Source organism: Calonectris borealis, chromosome 3 (genome assembly GCF_964195595.1).
Source record: "Calonectris borealis chromosome 3, bCalBor7.hap1.2, whole genome shotgun sequence".
Classification (NCBI taxonomy): domain Eukaryota; kingdom Metazoa; phylum Chordata; class Aves; order Procellariiformes; family Procellariidae; genus Calonectris; species Calonectris borealis.
The window spans coordinates 101,405,951-101,426,080 of NC_134314.1; the positions used below are offsets into that span (position 1 = coordinate 101,405,951).

Below are 20,130 nucleotides of genomic sequence, written 5' to 3' on the forward strand. Positions count from 1 at the left end.
TCTGTAAAACCACATCACGCATCTTGATAGGTGCTTATTTTTGAAGACCACAAATAGTGCACAACGACAGTACCAGAACTGCAGTTCTCCCAGTAAAAAAGAATAATCTAATCATGTATACACTAGATCAGGACTTGGCCCGAAACCTACCCTATTTATTTGTTCAGTACAGGCATATAAAACAATCTTGCTCCAAAACAATCACAATTGTGCCATTTTAGTAAGTCTCAGTAGAAAAAATTACAAATTAAATTACATGGATTTTTAAGTGTCAAATACACTAAACAAATGCACTCCACAGCCTTACAACTCATCTTATAAGGATAGGAATAAGACATAGTTACTGTTTACTTTTCAAAACTCATTGTGAAGAATAAGAAAAATCTTGTAGCACACAGTAAATGCTTCCTGATTTTCTTAATGCTTCCTGATTAGCCTTAAGTAAATGTTCATATGCCTTATGTCAGCAATGACTCCGAATTTTATTGAGTTTGTTTACCACATGCTTGAAGTCTAATACACTGTTTTATTTTACAGTGTGCATTTATTTGGTTTTCTAAATGATTTTTCTTTAGAAAACACACTAACTTTAGTATTAGCCACAAAATCAATGCAATCATTCAGAAAGTCTTCTGTCAGGGTTCTGGTAATATTTCTCAACATAAAAAATTAGCTTTAACATAACATTATTACCAAAAGGAAAATAGAGACATTGATATGACTAGAGTGTGTTACTTAAGCCTAAGAGTTGTATATGATACTCAATGCTTACTTACTCTCAGCCGTGTTTTCTAAAGGTTAGTGTTAGATTCAAGGTAATAACAAACTCTAGATAGAACTAAACATACGTGTTACGGAAAAAATGCAGCTATAAATGGACACTAGGTAAGTGGAACAAACCATTATTACAACAACTGTTTAAGAACAACACGTTCTTTCAAGAGGTCATCTTATTGTCAGGAAAAAAAAAAAGTATTTTAAAATCCGTAACGTACCATTTTTTTCCAGTTCATCCCCATTTACCTAGCATTGCCATAGAGCCAAATCACAAAGACATACATATTCATGAAACACTTGTTTTAGGATAAAGTTAAGAGAAGTTCCTCAACACAGCTTATTAATCATTAATTCTTCCAGAATACCCGGATGTATCCTACCAATCGTTTGCCTTATGTCAAAAATTCTATTAAAACACACAAATCCTGGTAACACTGTCTTTCTCCAGACAGGCAAACGTAACAAAAACACAGGCAATACTAAAGAATATCCTCAAAAAAGGGACGAATAAAAGAAATTAAGGAAGGCCTTGGAGGAAAGAAAAACCTTAAAATTTCTGTTCAGCTTAAACCGAGGAGAACTGAAACTTCATATAGGCTCATTTATAGGCTGAAAATTTAAACACTTTTATAAAAACATTGTCATCCACTTAAAAAGACAGCAACCAGAAGATAGTCTTATCATCGTAACTACTGATCCTCCAAAGGGTGGAGGAGAGGGCTCGGTCTTGCTAGTCAATACCTTGCTCAAGGTAATTTCCTTGTCACTCTTGCTTTCTTACCTCAATTTCCCTTTCGGGATTCAAATCATGATCCCATAAGATGATCTTTCGGTCTTTCCCACCTCCAGTTAGCAGCATCCCATTCCTCATTTGACAGAGTGTGAACACACTGCCATCGTGAGCTTTGATTTGTCTGCTTATCTGATATACTCCTACATGCACAAAAAGAAAATAATAAAGAACACTACTCGTTTTTTCACCTGGGGTTTACAAGAAGCTGTGTCTTTTGGCAGAAGAATAAAGTAACAGCATATAATAAATAATTACATTCAGACTGTCAGGCTATTAGTATTGCATTAGTATTGCAAACACAAGGTGGTAGTGTTTTCTTACAGGATAAAAAGATAAAACAAAGGACCTGCCTTTCTGAATAGAAACTTTTTCAAGATTGATTGTCCTGCAACTCGTGAAGGCAAGAACAACAACTATACGCAAAATGCTTTCATTTCTCTGCTACCCAAGGGAACACAGTTTTTCCAGATGCAAGAGAAACTGTCCTTTAGAGTCAGTAAGTATTTAGCAAGTCATTATTAGAAAAGAGTTAAAGTTATTTTATTAAAAGAAACTCAAAGACTTGTTGTCTATAGTCTTATGGGAATAAAAAGCAAATTATTTATAGCAAAGTTTCCAGGATGCATGAACCTAATATCTAATGCTGGATGTTGCCTCACTTAAAATAGCATAACCAGCATTTGGCATCTATCAACGTAGCAGTCTACCCAAAGGAAAACACTAGGAAGAATGAAAGAGAGATGAGAAAATTAAACAACAAAGGTAGCAAGGAAGCCTTTTGCATCCTAATTCAGTCTTCATGTCAAAAGAACTGCTGTAGTAAAGTATATTTAAAAAAAAGCAAGATTCTGGTGCTTTGAGATTTGCATATTTTCAAATAGCAATCACAGAAAAAGCCTAAAACAGCTCCCAGATAAATACCAGCTTAACTTCAATGACTGCCTATGGCTCAAGTCAGTTCAGGTCAGCATGCTCTCACACTGCGAAAAAGAGTTTGCAATCAAGTCCTGTGACCAATCTAATGTGATAAACCAACTAAAAGATCCCATATTTAATTAAGCCAATGTAAATAAATGTTCTATTCAATATCTTTTAAGATTATACTGGGAAAAGGTTATTTTTGCACAAGAACTTCAAAATTAAACATCATATAATCTGTTAAATTACTTTTCCATTGCAGTTACCTTGAAAGACAAGAAAAAGATTTACCTAAAAAACAGACTTACCGTTAAAAATTTGCTTTTTACATGAATGTTTTCCTGGCATACCAATTTAAACCAGAGTGTTTGAAATAGCTGCCAAGTAAAATAAATTACCCTTTAATTTATAAGTTACCTTAGGGCTCAACTGTGCCAGGTCTGCATATGTTGGGTAACAAATAATTTTCCTTTCTTTTTTACAAAAGCTTTGCCCTAAAGAGTAAGTTTAACCCCAATTTCAAATAAGATGGGTTTTAAAGTATATTTTACAGCCAAGACTTGAGTCTCTGCTAAACCAGATACTATTATTTGCGTAACTGGTACAACTACACATTATATTTTTCCTTCACATACAAGTCCTACTAACATCAGCTTCAACACTTAATAGTATTCCTCTGAGACTAAGCATGGTACAACGTAAGCTTTATGAGGCAAAGGTAGCCTGCAGAATCCCCAAACTGATCCTACAGCCTTTTTCAAATCTCAGGATGAAAGGAAAGCTGATTAACTGCACATTTATTTAAATGCAAAACATTTAGATAAAGTAGTTTTAATTCATTTCAGGCACAGTCTCATTAATTATTGAGAAACTCTGGATTGCTCTTAAGTCAGCACATTGATGAGACTTGAAGGAGTTTAATACCACCTGTTAATAATAGGAAGTGTACACCCTTCGTCAGGCCTGTTTCCCTATTCCTTTTCTAATGCAATCCTTTATGTTTGTCTTCTACAAACTATCTAAAATCTGCGATTAACTGTGAATGTATCCTACCTTTAGGTCCTTTTCCTGGAGTAGATTCTACAGTAGTTTTGCCCCATATAAGTATTATCCCACCTGAGTCTCCAGTGAGCACATCACCATTTCCCAAAAAAGCCAAACACTGAACAAATTTGGGTTTTTCATATTTCTGAAACAAAATAAGCAAAAGAAAGGGATAATTACTTGTACGCGTTACGTAATTAGTATAATGTATCCAGACTCATACACCCTGCATACACGTATACAGAATTTAACCTTTTTTGATTGTTTACCTCTCTGCTCAAACAGTACAAATTTATAGAAAGCGTGAGCAGATCATTCCATTGATTTAAAACTGACCTGATATCAAGATATTCTTACCCCAAATATCCCTTGCTTCCTTGATAATGAATTGCCACTCCAGGTCCAGAAAAATATATGAGATTTGCCACATGTTATTATGGTATTTGCATCAGTTGGATGGAATTCTACAGCAAGAACAAGTTCATTTGTAGTCTGAAATAGTAACAGAAATAATATTTATTCAGATGGGTCATTAACTACTAGAAATCCCAAGTTTCAGAACAGAGATATGAGGAACTAGACAGCTCATTGTATGCTTAAAAGAATCTCTAAGTTTCCGTGCTAAATCAACTGCCTGAATGACCGCACATATCATTTTATATATATTGATTTTTTACATTCATAAGAGATCTTTATAAAACTTCAGTAGCAAAGTCAGGGGTTTACATTCGCTTTTTAAATCTCAAAAGCTTCTGCCCTCTGGAATAGCTAGGACTATTGCCATGGAAAGTGAATGATCTATAAAAGACAGTTTTTTGAGTTGAAAACCCTGCTTAGTTTCTACACAGACTAGTTTGCTATTCTGGATAACAAAGCTGTGACAGAGGCAACTGAGATAATGGTAACATAGTAGGATTATATTCATAATTCTCTTTCTGAATTGCTGTAAAAATTCCTTTGGGTTCTTTCTTCCTCTCCTTTCCTCCTCCCGAAGAAGAAGAAAAGAAACCTGCACAACTCAAACCCCTGATACAGAGTCCCACCTTTGTATTTTTAGTGGCTGCATATACTGTTCCTGAATTACTAACACCTCAGTCAATATTTCCTCCTTTACCAATAGATTTTACAAACATCATAAACTGACTGGTCATTTATTTAACCTCTAATGTATATTCAACCAAACTGTCTTTGAAAACAATCTCTTGGAGGCAATAACTCTACAAAACACTTAAGTAAATGCATCAATCATTTACTTCTATGGGATTTAAGCCCATGCTTTAAAAGAGTATACATAAAAGTGCTGCTGAATCAGCACCTGTGGGAGTACTCTTTCCCACCTCACCATTTTTGGCTCACTTTAGGAAAACAACCTTCTTAAGTTTCATTTTTCGTTGAAGGCCGTATTTGTTGAATTATGCTTCTCACACACAGTTTCCTCCACATGAGGGGATCTGCTATATCCACAAATCATACGAAACTAAGGACTGAAAAATTTAATGGAGTTCAGCTGAGAGAAGGTTTCCGTTTCGCACCCTAGCTCAAGGGATGAAACTCTACTGACATCACCTATCATGGAAGGTGCTTAAGATACTGCGAGATCAAGTCCTAAACATGAGTAAGTACTGAAAGGCAAGCTGTCCCTGCCAAATTGTTTTTAGCCAATTCCGAAACACCAAGGAACTCCCTGGAGAGTGAAAATAGTCGCAACAATGTCAATAAAGTGGGAAATACAAGGCATATGCCACATAGCTTCACATTAAATATCAGTAAGGAAATGAAAATAATGACATAGAATTACATGAAAACTTACAGAATAGAATATAATTAGTATTGGTCAACATAATTTAAAGAAAATGGGTCAAACCAACCTGATTTTGTTATCTGAAATTGCAAGTTTGTAATCATATAGACATATATGCTTGTAGAGCATGCCATTTGCTGACTTATGATTAAAATAAATTAAAAAATCCTCAGTTCCACATCCATGTACTATCTCCTTGCTTGATATTGTGTAATGCAAAGCAAGATGTCTCAAAATACAGACTTCAATAGCAAGTTATTATTGGATTGGGTGTTTCCAGTGGAATCAACTTTACATAAACATTGAGCGCAACACCTCTGAATGCTTCTCATCAATCAGAAATTTAGAAGGTTATGAAAGAAACAGGAAAGCAAACAAGATTGCAATCTACAAAAGTACTGATGGACTTCAAATGAGAAGAGACACATGTACTGAGAATCAATGTCTGGAACTCGATCCAGATAAAAAATGAAAATAAGAAATGTCTAAAAAAATTTGTTTTCTTTTAAATAAACAACTACAGACTGAAACATCACTTCAGTTTCTTAAAGCTCCCAGGATTATTTTTTTTAAAATTAGGAAAATATTAGAGAATTGCTTTATTTGGATTGGCTTTTAGGGATGAGTAAAATGGAATTATAAGTGCTCCAATATTCAAAACCTTTCCAATATACAAGTTAAGAATACATTTCTTTTGTGCCCTTACACAAGCCAGCAGTATTACACAGTTGCAGTTTCCAAGTAAGATCAAATGTGTGTCTCACAAACTGTTGTATTTATGGGAATAAAAACACTTGTATTTCAGAATATTAATTTGTGCAATAATTACCTTTATTTCTGCTATTTTTGATTTCCTCTGCCAATCCCACACAGTGAGCATATGCTCATTAGAGTCATCAATTACACACAAATGAGTACCAGAATCCTAAAGGAAAAAGAACAAAAGAAGTGCTGACAAAGTACTATCACACCCCATTTAGAAACAGGGAAGGGTAGTAGTATTTTAAAAAACCAAAGTTATAAATATAAATTAAGCAAGTCCTTTTAAAGTAATTATAAGCTTGATATATCTGGTATTTTCCTTTTCTCTTAAAGACAGACATAGATTTTTGCATAATCTCACAAAAAATGACCATGCTTCAAGCAATATTCTAGGAAAGCTTTAAAAGCATCTTACCAAGTCTTTCCATTTCAGTTTGGTTTTGTTGTTGTCTTTTTTTTTGCTTTCTTGTTTGCAATATCAAGGTAGTAGCAAAGAGATTTCTCCCTTTTTCTATTCTGCAAATATTTTGGTTTTCCTCAGGTCTCAGAGGACAGACACATAGCTCCACTTGTGTTTTTTTTCTTAAATGTCACTACCACATACACACAACTTTACATTATCAAATTTTGTAAGCACATCTCATTTTTTCCTCATGGACCATTAAGTACCAGCAGTTTCATCATGTAGTTTGTAAAACTGCAGCAAAGGTAACACCTTCTGAATAAAATGATGCTTACAGAGCAGAAAGACTGGCATCTACGGTATCAAATAACTGAAATGGCTAATTTTGAACAATTTTACAACAAAATGGTAAATATGGCTATACGGAATTGAAAAGAGCAGACAGAAAATCTTAGAACAAAAACATACTTATTCACAGCAACACATACTTGCACAAACCAGTTGTTTCAAGGACATGTGTAGAAAGATTTGGAGGAGGCCTTATTTATTTTAAAGTTGATTCTTGCAGTTCAACCGCATTCTCTAACAAATTATGAAAATAGAGGTGGCTGAAATTTTTATTCCCAAATACTAATACTATTATGAGCAGTAATATGCAAATATACATGTCAATTATTAAGTGGAAAGACACCCTGAAGACAGCACTGGCGATATACAAGCTCTTGCATGGGTTAATGGAATTATGTGGTAAAAACACAGTTCTAGATACTGCATATTCACTGTTTCAGTCCAGTGAGGAATCAGATGAGACTGTAATAAGGTATCAAAATCCATTTCAGCTGCAAAACAAACTAATAAAAACTAAAATCTAGTCCTCAAAAATACCTTAGTGGTTTTTTGTTTGTTTGTTTTGTTTTGTTTTTTAAAATGATGGAACATGTATTTATTCACCTTGAAAAACAAATGTATCTGAGTTCAGAAGTTTTATTGATTTGTTAGAGAAACAGGAATGACAGTATTCCTCTCACATTATTCTATGTATGCTACTCCCAATTTGTAAAACAAAAAACAAAAAAGAAACAAACAAAAAATTCTTTTATTTACTGAAAGACAAAACCTAGGTATAACTAACTTAGCAACATTTCAATGTGTAAGCATTTCTTTTCAACAAGTTGCCCAGCGAGACTGTTGAGTCTCCATCCTTGGAGATACTCAGAACCCAGCTGGACCACAGCCCTGAGCAGCCTGCTCTGGCTGAGCCTGCGGTGAGCAGGACGGTGGATGAGGTGCTCTTCATCCTCTCCCTACCTCAGCTGTCCTGTGAATCTCTTCCTCTATTAGCAAACTACAGCAGACATTCTTTTTCTGCATTTTTTATTTTTACACGTATTAATTCTTCTTGCTGGGATGCAAGAAGCACAGCCTGGGTTTTCATGAGGTCTGACTTGTCTTTAGTGCTTTGGTGAAAATACAAAGGCAGCTTAAAGATGAAAATATACACATATTTTACAAAAAAATAAACTCACTGCCAATTTTGAAATGAGAACTTTATCAATGCCAAGTAGCACATCTCCATTTGCTACCGATTTTTCTGATAAATTCTGTGGGCCTGGTAACAAGAGTTCTATTTTTTTTTTCTATGTAAAAGTAGAGGCACAAATTGAAGAAAGTATTCCTCAGGAAAAAGTAGCACAAGATAATGTTGGGTTTTTTACTTCCTGTTGGTGGATAAAAACCTACTCCAGCTGTGCAAGCAGAAAAGTTACGCTTTCTATCAGAATTCACTAAAATTTGTCTTCATGAACTTCACTAACAAACTTGTTTTTAACAGCCAAACAAAAAACCAAGCCCCTCACAAACAAAACCAAACCACCAAACCCAGCACAGACTTCAGTTTCTAGTTAAGGCTTTTCTTGCCTGCTATTTATTCACTGCACTAGTTTGTTACCGCAATTTTACGTGTGCAATTTCCTGTTTTTCCAGCTAGCTCACTGTCAGCTGGTTTTATAAAGTATACATAAACTTTACTGACACACTTTTAATACCAAAACAGATCAGCTAGACAACTACATACAAAAACTTCCGAAGATTTCCCTCCCGTTTATGTAGGATTGGACAAATTATTTAACACACCAAGTAACTGCACCCATCTTACCGCTTTTGAAAAATCCAAACACCCCACTCCACGTTCAAAAGTCCCGAGGCCGATAACCTGCAGCGTCACGAGGCTCACCGAGTCCCATACTCTAACATGGGGCTGCAGAGGCTGTGTGAAAAAGCAATGGGACAAAGAGCGTCATCAACAGTGAAAGCATCACATGCATGTGTCAAGTTTTGTTAAGCAGATGTTACCTGAATTACAGACTGCAGACCGAAATGCAGGATGACCTGTGCTAACAATGCCACTGGATAGTTATCTTGAAGCTCAAAAGGTGAGAGTCATAGCTCCCTACGTGTGGACTACAAACATGGCAGTGGTACCATCGAGATAAGAAATCAAGTATGGTGGCATTTTTGGGAGTTGTGAAAATGAATCTTTACCCAATTTAAGTCATTGAACAAATAATGGAAGAGTCATCTTGCATTTCAGACCCCAGACCTAGCAATCTTATGCAACAACTGAAAATAATGATCAAACCTTGGTTTTTTTAATATGTAATGTAGGGAAAAAAAACCACCAAACAAAACCCAACCCTGGTGCACCGAGTCCCCTAACCATCACCAACCACTCAATGAAAATCTCCATGGTTATATTTCATACAAGTACTATCCCAAACCAGCTTAGCTTCATAACTGTGAAACAATCACAAATAAAGTGGCAATTAAGTTGGCTTAAGGACAGCATTCACCATAGAAAGTGACAATAAATCATCCCATTGATGGAAAAACAAACCAACCAGCCCTAACAAGAGATTCAACAAATGTTCAGTGGAAATCATAACAATATCTATACAAAAAATCCCACATCAATTTCTTACAAAATCTAAGAAATTAAGTTGAACATCTGAATAAGGGTTATATTTAATGTGCTTCTACACCTCATAGTATCTGTCTTTTTTCTTCCCACCTCTTTTTTTTTTTCCCTCTGTCTACAACTTCATGAAGATAATCCAATTATTCAAATTCTGACAGAGTTCACCAACAGCCAGGGACAACAGCATTTAAACACACTTGCTCTCAAATAAGGAAGTTTGTAGGAAAGCTTGACACCTTCCGTGAATTCTCCAAGTTGGTTTCCTCTTCCATGAAGGCTTAAGAGTACACTGACCCACAGAACTTGGGGGGACTTGTTCTCTTCTGGGAGAAGACTTATTGAAAGAAATGTGACAGAAGTGACGTGGCCTTATAAATCAATTACAAGCTTCACATTTGCTTGCAGAGTTAAAATTGAGTTTCCTATGTCACAGTTAAAGGACTTTATGAGCTTCTGCTCTTTTTGATGTATGGCTGAGTGTTTAGTTGTCACTGTCTTTTTCTAGAGATATAGGCTGTTACCTTAGAAACAGCAAAATATCTCAGTAAAGGCTGTGCATAAAATAAACTGCAAACAGAAGGTGATGATGAGATTAAAAAAAAACAGAACACTTTTCCTGATTTTCAAAACAAAATACTACTGCTCAACAGCTCTATTACTTACCCTTCCATCTTTATCCACTCCAGCTAACTGTCCTGTTGCAATTCTAATTTTGTCTGGATGAACTGCAAGACTAAGACAGACAGAAATATGACTTGCTTTTGCTGTCATAGGTCTTCAAAACTGAGAGGTTTTTTGTAAATTTTTTTTCTTTCTCAACAGAAGCCCGTGAAGACACTTATGATCCTCAATCCCACTTCTAATGAGACAGCTTGAATGTTTTTCATCAGACTATTTCATAACACACTGTACTAATGGGTCGATCAGGCTCTTGCAATGGCTGCTGGCACAAAACTAGGAGTGCCAGAAGAGCCACCTCCACATGTGCTCTGACAAATCTAAGGTTTGCACTATATTGGGAGTCCACTGTAACAAAACATACATTATGTCACAATGAACTTCCTACATGTAGTTATATGCCATTTTTATAAACACTACAGCATATTTTATGCCTAAGCGTACAGATAGCATGAACCTGGGGAAAAAACAGCTGAAAAGCTGGCTGACGGCTTGTGCAGCCAGGAGTCAGGGATTACTGCCACTTGAAATGAGTTACTAATGTAATTGTACTAATGAAATTCTCCAGTATGGTGCACCACTAGTGTAAGTAAAAATTTGCTTTTGCTTATCACATTTTGCTTTGGAGTTGATATAAAAAAAAACATAGTGCAATTTCAGAGTACACATCCTCTTAGTCCTAGTGATTTTTTGACCGACCTTCTTATTTGCTTTCTCTGTAAAATTACAAATGTGAAGAAAGCCATTGAACCAGGAAAGGGGAAGCAGGGAGGAGCCTGAAGAGGTCAGAGTAATGGACACCAAAAGCATTTACAATTCAGCCTAGTTTTTTGAATGAAAGTGAAGAACACAAGACTGACAGCATTCCTCCCACAGGAAACAATTACAGTTATCAAAGCACAGCCGGGAGAAAAGAGGTTTAGATGGCAACTCTCCTCCTTTCTGGTACAGTAGGGAGCTTATGTTCCCCATCACATCATCTGCACTACTCTTCAGACTAACATCGTAAAGTCAGCAACTGCCTTTGCACCCACAATGACGTTGGCTTCAATTTCCCTGCTTCTCTGTTTGGTTTTGCAAACATCTTTCGTATTTCCCAGACAACAGATGCCTCACTTGGATGGGGCATCTATTAAAAAATGAGAAAATTATTGCTCAGTTTTCCATTTGGTTTTCTAATTCTCCTTTAAGACTACACCTTTGCCACACTGCCTGTAAATCACTGATTTAGAATTAGGCTAACAACAATTTTTAATTTCTGGGACATCTATTTAGAATAATTTACGCAAAGATCCTTTCTCTAATTTGGCACTCTTAAGATTGTTTACACACCCTGTTGTTTTACATTACTGCCAGAAAACCTAAGCTAGCATGGCCTGCTCTAGCACCGTTCATTTGTGCAGTGTTTACTACAGTGAAATCTACTGGGACTGATGAAACAGAAAATAACTACAATTATGATGACATTAATGAGCTCATACATACAGTAGGAGAGAATAAAAAAATACATTTCTGCATTATTAGACACATACTTACATGCAAATGTTAAATACTAACCATTTAACGCAGTCTGTATGACCCAAGTAGTGTCGCTGAGTTCTCTCCTCATAGTTAAATAGTACCACCACTGATGCTATGAAATATACAATTTCTCCGGTAGGAAGGAGGTAAACATTGGCTCGACAGTCTCTTCCACGATACCCATATCTATACATTTTTTTTTTTAAGTCAAGGTTTTCATAATCACTGTATACCAGAAAAAAAAAACCCCACAACTTTCCCCCCCCCCCTTAAAGGATTCCTGGGGAGCTCTCATGTCAGCAAATGCCCTTTATGTTTTTTCCTCTAGAACTACAGCACAGTTTCAGTAACACGGTTTAAAACAAAACAAAACAAACCCCATATAATTGGGCTTCAGGAAACGAAATCCCTTAAAAAGTGATGCTCATTGATGTTAAAAATAAAATATATACGGCACACTGAAGTAAAACAAATACAGTGTTGTCATTTTATAAACACCTCCATGTGAAGTTTCATTAGGTAACAGCAGGACTCACTGTACTGGCTTAACATTTTTTACAGCAACAGAGCTGTGCATCTGCCCCCCCGGCATCAGAGCATTATTTCCATTTGGTCTTTTAAAACAAGCGTGTGAAAATTCCTAATGCCCTTCAGAAAACGGCAAGCTTCTGCACAGCAGCTGCCAAGTTCAGGAAATATTTCTTTAGACTGTTTTAGAGTATTTTTAAAGCAAACAAAACTCAAAAGGAACTGACACAGTGAAAAATATTCTATCCAAATCTACCCAAAATATATAAAAGAGATGATTTTTGTAGGAAACCTGCATAACTCCTAATGACATTCAGAAGTTTTACACGCTGTGAACCAGCCTTGGTTAGCACTGATCAAATGTTATTATAACCCGTTATTTCTTTGAAACAAGTGCAATTTTCTTCACCTAGGCTATTAATGTGGCTGTCTGCCTGTATTTCAGTTCCCAGGGTCACTATGTACAATTAACATCAAAATCCAGACTTAAACAGTAGCTCTGTAGCCTCAAAAAATATAATTTTCCTGTTATGTCCTGCATTTCAGAGCGCTCCCCTCTTCAGTGCCAACTAATACACTTGCAACAGCAAGGAAAATATTGGAAATATATTAAGCAACTTTAGCTAAAGGATTCCAGCCTTAGGTCCTGGTTAATCAGGTAAATAAAAGGAATTCAAAGACCCACATGGAGAAAACTGGATGGATGAAGCTGGCCCTTTCTCATAAACGAAAGCAGGTGCAGTAGTCCAAGTTTGGGAGTATCTAAACTGACATCTCCTAAGCTGACAGCCTGGCCTCTATTCTTCTTGGAAAAGGTCTACCTTTCTACCAAAAATACTATCCTCACCCCTAAAAACCCACCACCACACTACCTTTCCTCTTTTGCAGTTCTACCAAACCACAGGACTGCTATACCACAGGAACACTTGCAAAATTAAACACATGCTGTAACTAAATAACGGTTTGAAGAGGGACACTGCATTCAGTTGTCAATTAAATCTCTTAAAGAGTACGGAAAACAAAACAGATTTATATCTTGCTGTCTTCCGTTTATTACAGAAGAACACAATGGCTCCTCTGAAGCAGAGATTATTCACTGACTTGCTCAGCAAATGGTATCGAGAAAAATGCTGACACAACACAATGCTGAGGGCAAAAAAAAGAAGGATGCCTCTGTTTCTCCTCCATCACTATTTACTTTCTCACTAAATCTTCCTCTTTCTTCTTCTTTTAAACGTTGATGGAGCAAAAAGAAACTCCAGAATGGCCTTTTATTAAAAAAAAAAAAAACACAAAGCAAAACAACCAGACCACTGAACTTTCAAAAACGATGGGCTACAAACCAATGAAAATATTTTTTCTATCCTGAAGCACGAAGAACACTATTCTAAATACCTTCTCAGAGGAGAAAGGCAGATCTTGTTAATCTGCTGTACACAATAGGGAATGTATTGATAGGGATTTATTAAGATTGACACCTTTGAACATTCATCCTCAAAGAGTACTAATGATTTACGCAAACATGCCTTTCCACAGCAGAAGTCTACCATGCAAAGCTAAGGCTAAATATTTTGGCACTCACCATTGAGCTCTGGCATTCATGAAGCTGCAAAAAATGGTTACGTTTTCTCAGTCCATTCCTTTCCTTTACCCTTCCTGCACAATAAAGTACCAAAGAGTGGCTGCATTTTCTAGGAGTGTGTTTTTTAGGAGTAAAGGAACAACTTGTATTGTGGGAGCAATTTTTTGCTTTCTTCATTCTCCATCTCAGACTATCTTGAGAGAAAACGAGAGGGGTTGTTGCTCCACAGCAGTTCTTTCCTTCTCCACATATTCAGAACAAAGCAGCAGATATGTTAATAAAATAACTAACTGTCTCTCTCTACAGAAAAAGGGGTAGCACAACTTTGATGCTTAATTTCCACTAAATTTCAATGTTAATCTTTCAATGAGACTGATGTTTCAACCAGGGAAATTCAGAGATGGTTGTCTTCGTATTGTGAATGATTCTCACCAATTACAAGGACTGTTTTGTCACAACATTTGATATGCCTAACAGCTTTTAGTTTTGGGGTTTTTTTTGGTTTTTTTTATTGGCTAAGAATAGCCACGGTCCTCATAAAAAGTGATCCACTGTACACCAGAATTCAATAGTATATTTACCACTGACTTCAATTATTCTTAGAAAGAGGAGCAGCAGAGCTAAAAATACCCTCCAGAAACTGAGCTACTATACATTGGGAGAAAGAGTCTACGAAGTCTATAAAGTCATTGCCTATCAACAGCAGCACTAACTGTGACCTCTGTAGCTGCTAAATAAACCCATATTTCGCTATTACTAGGAATGCCAGATATGCTTTAACCAGTTCTGAAGTGCAGTAGGAAAGATTGCACTACAAAGCAGGGATACCCAAACAAAATTATTTAAATGAAATCACTCAGGAACCAGACACAGTCAAGAGCTCAGACTTCCCCACGAGCTACTTTATCTTGCCAAGCAGCTTAGGTATTTCTGCAGAGCAGACAAAAGCTAAGTGTGTTCTGTTGAGTCTACAGTACTATGTATCAGTAGTTGAATATACTTGCAGGACACAGTTCATCTAGAAAGCACACCCCTCTCCCAAACCAACCAACCAGCAAAAAACCCCAAACAAAAACCCACCCCAAGAACCCTTCTGTTCTTGCCTTGAAGTTGTTATTAGTTGATCAGCGTCTTCCAAAACAGTAATATCGAAGGAAAGCCCAATCATAAACAATCATCCAGAAGGCAGGAGAATTAAAGGCATTCAAAACAAAACTTATAGATTGAACAATTCAACACTCAATTGACCTTTCAGTTGCAAAACACTGACAATAAAATATTCTGTGAATCACTGTCCCCATGCCTTTTTAATAAAGTGTACAGGCTTCAGTTTGCCGTCGTATTTGGAAGTTACTGCTGGCTTGCAGATTTCTTCCCCTTGCTAAACCTGTGCATGAAGTACAAGACCTTCTGCTGTTGTATCTTCCTGCCTCCAAAACTGAAGAGCAATTTTGTGCAACTTCATAAAGACCAATATTAAACCTTCCTAAGTTTTACTGCCTTTTCCTCATTGTTTTCTTCATCATTGTATTCAAAAGATACCCCACATTCATAAATATACTGGTCTGATTTAGGATGATATTTCCTTGAACAGATTCCAAAAACATATGGATAGTCTGTTTAGACTAGATTTATTTCACTTTAATTAGCCCTCAGCAGGAAACTGTTTTAACCTGAACTTAAGGTCCTCGGGCATCAAATAAGTGTGTCCACACTGGGATTTGCACCTACTTAGCTGAGGGTGTGATTTTGTGATCAGTTTTCCTCAGTTCAAACTACTCACTGCTGCTGAAAAAGTAGATCTGATCTTCCTCCAGTACGCCAGTTCTAGTCCTTGCATGTTTGCGGGGCAAATCAAATTAATGAGTTGATCCTGCTGAAAGTTAACTCCGCAAAAAAAGATTACATTTCAGCCAGATCAGTGACTGACCCAATTCACTCCACAGTCATATGAGTGCCAGCTTCACGAGCACCCATGAGCTGTGACAGTAGGAAAGCTGGGCACCACAGCTTTGCAAAGCATGAATAAAGCTCTGTTTTCCTTCCAGTCAGACTTTTAACCCAAAACTTTCCTCCTTTATGGTCTAAGCTTCCACAGTCTCACTGAAAAGTTCAGAGGACATGAGCTCCACAGCTGCTCTTCATAACCAAGTACTCAAAATTATCTGTTTCAAACATCTATTAGTTAAAAAAGGCAGGAAAAATAATAGAGGAATCTTCTTTCCTAAAGCGAGTAACAAGGGGTGGCTTAAAATATATGTATGCCTTGTTCACTAACAGATATGCCAAGAGAGGTACAGGCAGCCTCTGTCTGTACATATCCTGACATTTGACAGTGTATCATCAACATTCCTAAAAATCTTCCTGCTTTCAGCAACTTCAGAAGGATCAAACTTCAGATTATTACACCAACTCAAGTGATGCCTAGACATGTTATTTTACTGAAGCACTAAGAAACTTACTTATACAATCACAGCTTACTGGAAGAATCTGCAGAGATGGGGGGGGTGACAGGAAGACCCAAATGTGTGCAAAAGCACATCTCGTATAATGAACTTAATGTCTGATCTACTAAGCCTGGAGAATTGTCGTCAGCCACACACCACCTCCATTCTTCAAATGATAAATTTATTTAGTGCGCTTAATGCAAACTAGTCTCCAAGAAATTAACCCCTTCACTGTGGAGCTGAAATACAGCAGCAGTGCGGAAGATGGCTGCTTCTGCAAGGTAGGTAAGAACAACGAGAAATTAAAGATCTTCCATAGCTCTAAAACCTCCTAAAAATGAACAGAGATTGCAAACTAACAATGTTCCCAAATGCAAAGCCTACATTAATATAATGGGGGGCAGAGGAGGACATTTTTGAAACTCTGTAACTCTCCAAAGACACTTTCTTTCACACTAAAAATAAATTGCAATTAGTTTCATACACCAAAACAAACGAAGAAAAAGTACGGCTTTTCTGTGCCTACATATTTTGCAGCTTTAAATCGTACTATACAGTAGCTACAAGCCACTTCAATTGTTACATTAAATTGAACTTTTTTTCCCCTTTTTTATCTTTGAACAGAGAAGAGACAAGACCAGATTCTAAAGGAAAAAAAAAAGCAAGACAAGACAAAAAGCGAACAGCAAGTAGTTACTGATATCAAGGATACACCCACTCCAGTTTTAACTTTTCAGGAGGCAGCTCTGTCCTAATATCATCATAGTTTTCTACATCAGAAGGAATGAACATTGTGATTGGTCGACCTCGCATGAACATCTTGATATATTCTCCCTCTGTTGAAACAAAAAAGTGTATTAATCATGTGGCAAGCTTACACAAGAAATAAGCACAAAAGAAACCAGTAATAAGCACAGAGATGCAAATAACACTTGTGATATAACAATTATTTTTGAAATGCGAGCTTGGTAAAGGCCCAGATTTTTTTTTTTAAAAAACGGAACACAAACACACACACACACACATGTGCACACACAGAGTAAGCATTAGTTGAATTTGTGATAGAACAGATTTAGCATGTATCATTTTAGACACACAAATTGAATTACAAAGGCAAATTTCAAATTCAAGTTAAAATCTGAAATGGAATAAATAAGTAGTCCTAGAATCACAGGATAAGGTATTTCAGGTTGAAGAGGACCTCAGGAAGTCTTTTAAGTCCAACCTCTGGCTCAAAGCAGGCTGAGCCATGAGGTCAGACTAGGTTGCTCAGGGTTTTGCCTAGCCCAGTCTTGAAAACTGCCAAGGGTGGAGACGGCACAACCTCTTGCCACCCGGCTGTCTGCCAGCATCCCTAGGGCCTCTCCCGCAGAGCTGCTCCCTGCAGCCCCTCTGTCCCCAGCCTGTATCCCTGCCAGGGGCTCTTCTTTCCCCCAGGTGCAGGACTTGGCATTTGTCCTTGCTTAATTTTGTGAGGTTCCTGCAGGCCCATCCCTTCAGCCTGTCCAGGCACCCCTGGTTGGCAGCTCTACCTTCCAGCATATCAACTGGGCCCCCTGGTCTGCTGTCATCTGAAAACTTGAGAGTGTACTGTGTTGCCTGCTCCAGGTCATTGCTAAAGATATTAAACAGGACTGGTCCAGGACAGACCCCTGCAGATTCCATTTGTTACCTATTGGCCACCAGGTAGAGTGTGACCCGCTAACCACAACCCTCTGAGGCCAACCATCCAACCGGTTCTTTTCCCCAGCTAGCTTCCCCACCTATCTAAACCGTAACAGCCAAGCTAAGACACAAGGATACTGCAGGAAAAAGTGTAAAAAGTTTTGCTGAGGAATATCATCTGAAATTATATATCATCACAAACTCATACTCTAACCTGAACTATTAATTTATTGAAATCATTCCAATTGCATATTGCATCATATCCTGAAGAATGGAAAGAAGCAACAGCTCCTAATGACTTCAGCTGTAACACTGTCTACAGCTGTGACAAAATCCACGCATATTGGGGCATCTGAGCACTTCACAAGCCTTTAGGAGTTCCTTTTTAAGGAACATGAGATTATTTTCCACCAGAGAAAACTAATCACAGAGTAGCTAAGTGGCTTGGTCAAACACATTATCTAGTTGTCGGAAGGTAAATCATCTGGATTTAAGGAATACATGATTGCAACTAGTGTATTAGGTGCCTTACAGGAGTCTTCCCTCCACACTATGACAATAATCATTTTCTAACTGCAGAAGACCAGAAAAGCCCTTGGAGACTTTTAAAAGCCTTTACGCCCTACCAGCACTGTAGTGCTGTTTAACTGTGGTTAAACCAGGCCTCAAATCCACAAGAATTAATGCCAGCCTCCAACGCTGCTGACAGGAGTTTCATTTCGAAAAGCACTGATGACAAAGACCCAAGTATTTCACTAATTTTGCACCAATGAAATGGTAACTTTTCACTCCAACTTCTTTAGTAATTAATATCCATTGTTAATGTAACTAATATAACAAACCCAAAGTAATACAATATTCTGCTGTGAATCTGGAACTCAAATAATTTTTATGAGTAGGTATTTGAAAATCACAGCAGACAGAGGGAACTCAGAGTTTCAAACCAAAATATAAGTAGTTGAGTAGGACTGGAGTAGAAGAATAGCTGTGAATTAGCAATACAGTATTAAGAAATCTCTAATCACATTTGATGCAACGAATATTGAGCTCTAAAATTCAGACCTTTAAACAATTATTTTTTATTTCTTTCAAAAGACAAACATGAGACAGACTTCCCGTAAATGCCCAGGGAACACTTGTAAATATTTTCCCAATTAAGCATAAGATTATTACTTACTCAGACTGCATGAATGTGCAATCTATGTTTTGCATTCCCTAAGACATCTAAAATTGAAATTATGAGGAATTCAGACTTATTCCCACACAATTATAGCTTAACAGCTCAAGTCAAACTTGGAGATCTAAAAAGGCAAGAGAAAGCAGATAATTTCAGTGACAGCAGAAGCAATGTAGATTCCAAAACAGTCTCTTGCTTACAGAAACACTTTAGGAGATGCAAAGATGGAGAAATAATCAAAGTTTTGAGCAAGACCAACCTAAAGTCAGGGTCTCTACCCTTCTCTGAATTTGAAATACCCCTACTATACAGACTGCAGAAACATATTCTGCATTACTGCAGTCAGAAGAGAATGAGAGGGAAAAAAGGTAACTATTTTCATCCACCAAAGATATAAAGCAGTCTTGCACAAAGTTTGGAAATGAATTCTTGACACTCAAGGTCTTTCTTCTACAGCTAGACAAGATAGAAGACCGACCATCATCCGTCTAATGAAAAAATGTGGTGAATATTCTAGGTTATTTAAAAGAAGTATTTCTGATCATAGAGGATTTTATCAGAGTTGTGTGAAATTCCATGGAATACCCCCCCAGCTCTGAAAACACCGGAAAGCACTAGCTTTGAATACAGCAGTGATGATCCTAGCACACACCAATGACTTGGACAGCATTGACACATACAGGAAAAATCTATGGTGACCAAATCATACAATATATTCAGTAACTCCTAGCCAGAGAAAGAACTCCCCATGAGCTTGCGTGGTTTTAACATCACTTGTCACAGCATTGCTCAAACTGAACTAGGTCAATGAGTCCATGCATCTGAACATAAGCTAGTTAAAACTATTCTACTACATGCATGATACTCACTTTGAAGATTTCACAACACATACGGCTTTATTTGTCAAAACTTTTGTTTTTCCTCTTAACACCCTGTAGTTTGATTTCTTGGTGCTTAACAGTTTTAACAATTTTTTTTAGTTGTTTGATGAAAAAGATCACAGTTTATCAAATTTACCAAGTTCCCAGACTTAAAAGATATGATTAGTGTGACTCCTTTT

At 37.0% G+C, this 20,130-nt stretch overlaps 1 protein-coding gene across 3 annotated transcripts in view; it reads right to left on the bottom strand.

Moving 5' to 3' along the window:
* EML4 (EMAP like 4) overlaps positions 1–20,130 on the bottom strand; it is a 164,371-nt gene that overhangs the window by 20,422 nt on the left and 123,819 nt on the right. For all 3 annotated transcript variants that reach the window (XM_075146944.1, XM_075146943.1, XM_075146942.1), the window contains exons 8-15: positions 16,941–17,064; positions 11,708–11,857; positions 10,136–10,205; positions 8,654–8,764; positions 6,163–6,258; positions 3,890–4,024; positions 3,542–3,677; positions 1,559–1,710 (exon numbers count right to left, since the gene is read on the bottom strand). In XM_075146944.1, the coding sequence (XP_075003045.1) occupies positions 1,559–1,710; positions 3,542–3,677; positions 3,890–4,024; positions 6,163–6,258; positions 8,654–8,764; positions 10,136–10,205; positions 11,708–11,857; positions 16,941–17,064 (974 nt within the window). The remainder of the gene's footprint in view (positions 1–1,558; positions 1,711–3,541; positions 3,678–3,889; positions 4,025–6,162; positions 6,259–8,653; positions 8,765–10,135; positions 10,206–11,707; positions 11,858–16,940; positions 17,065–20,130) is intronic.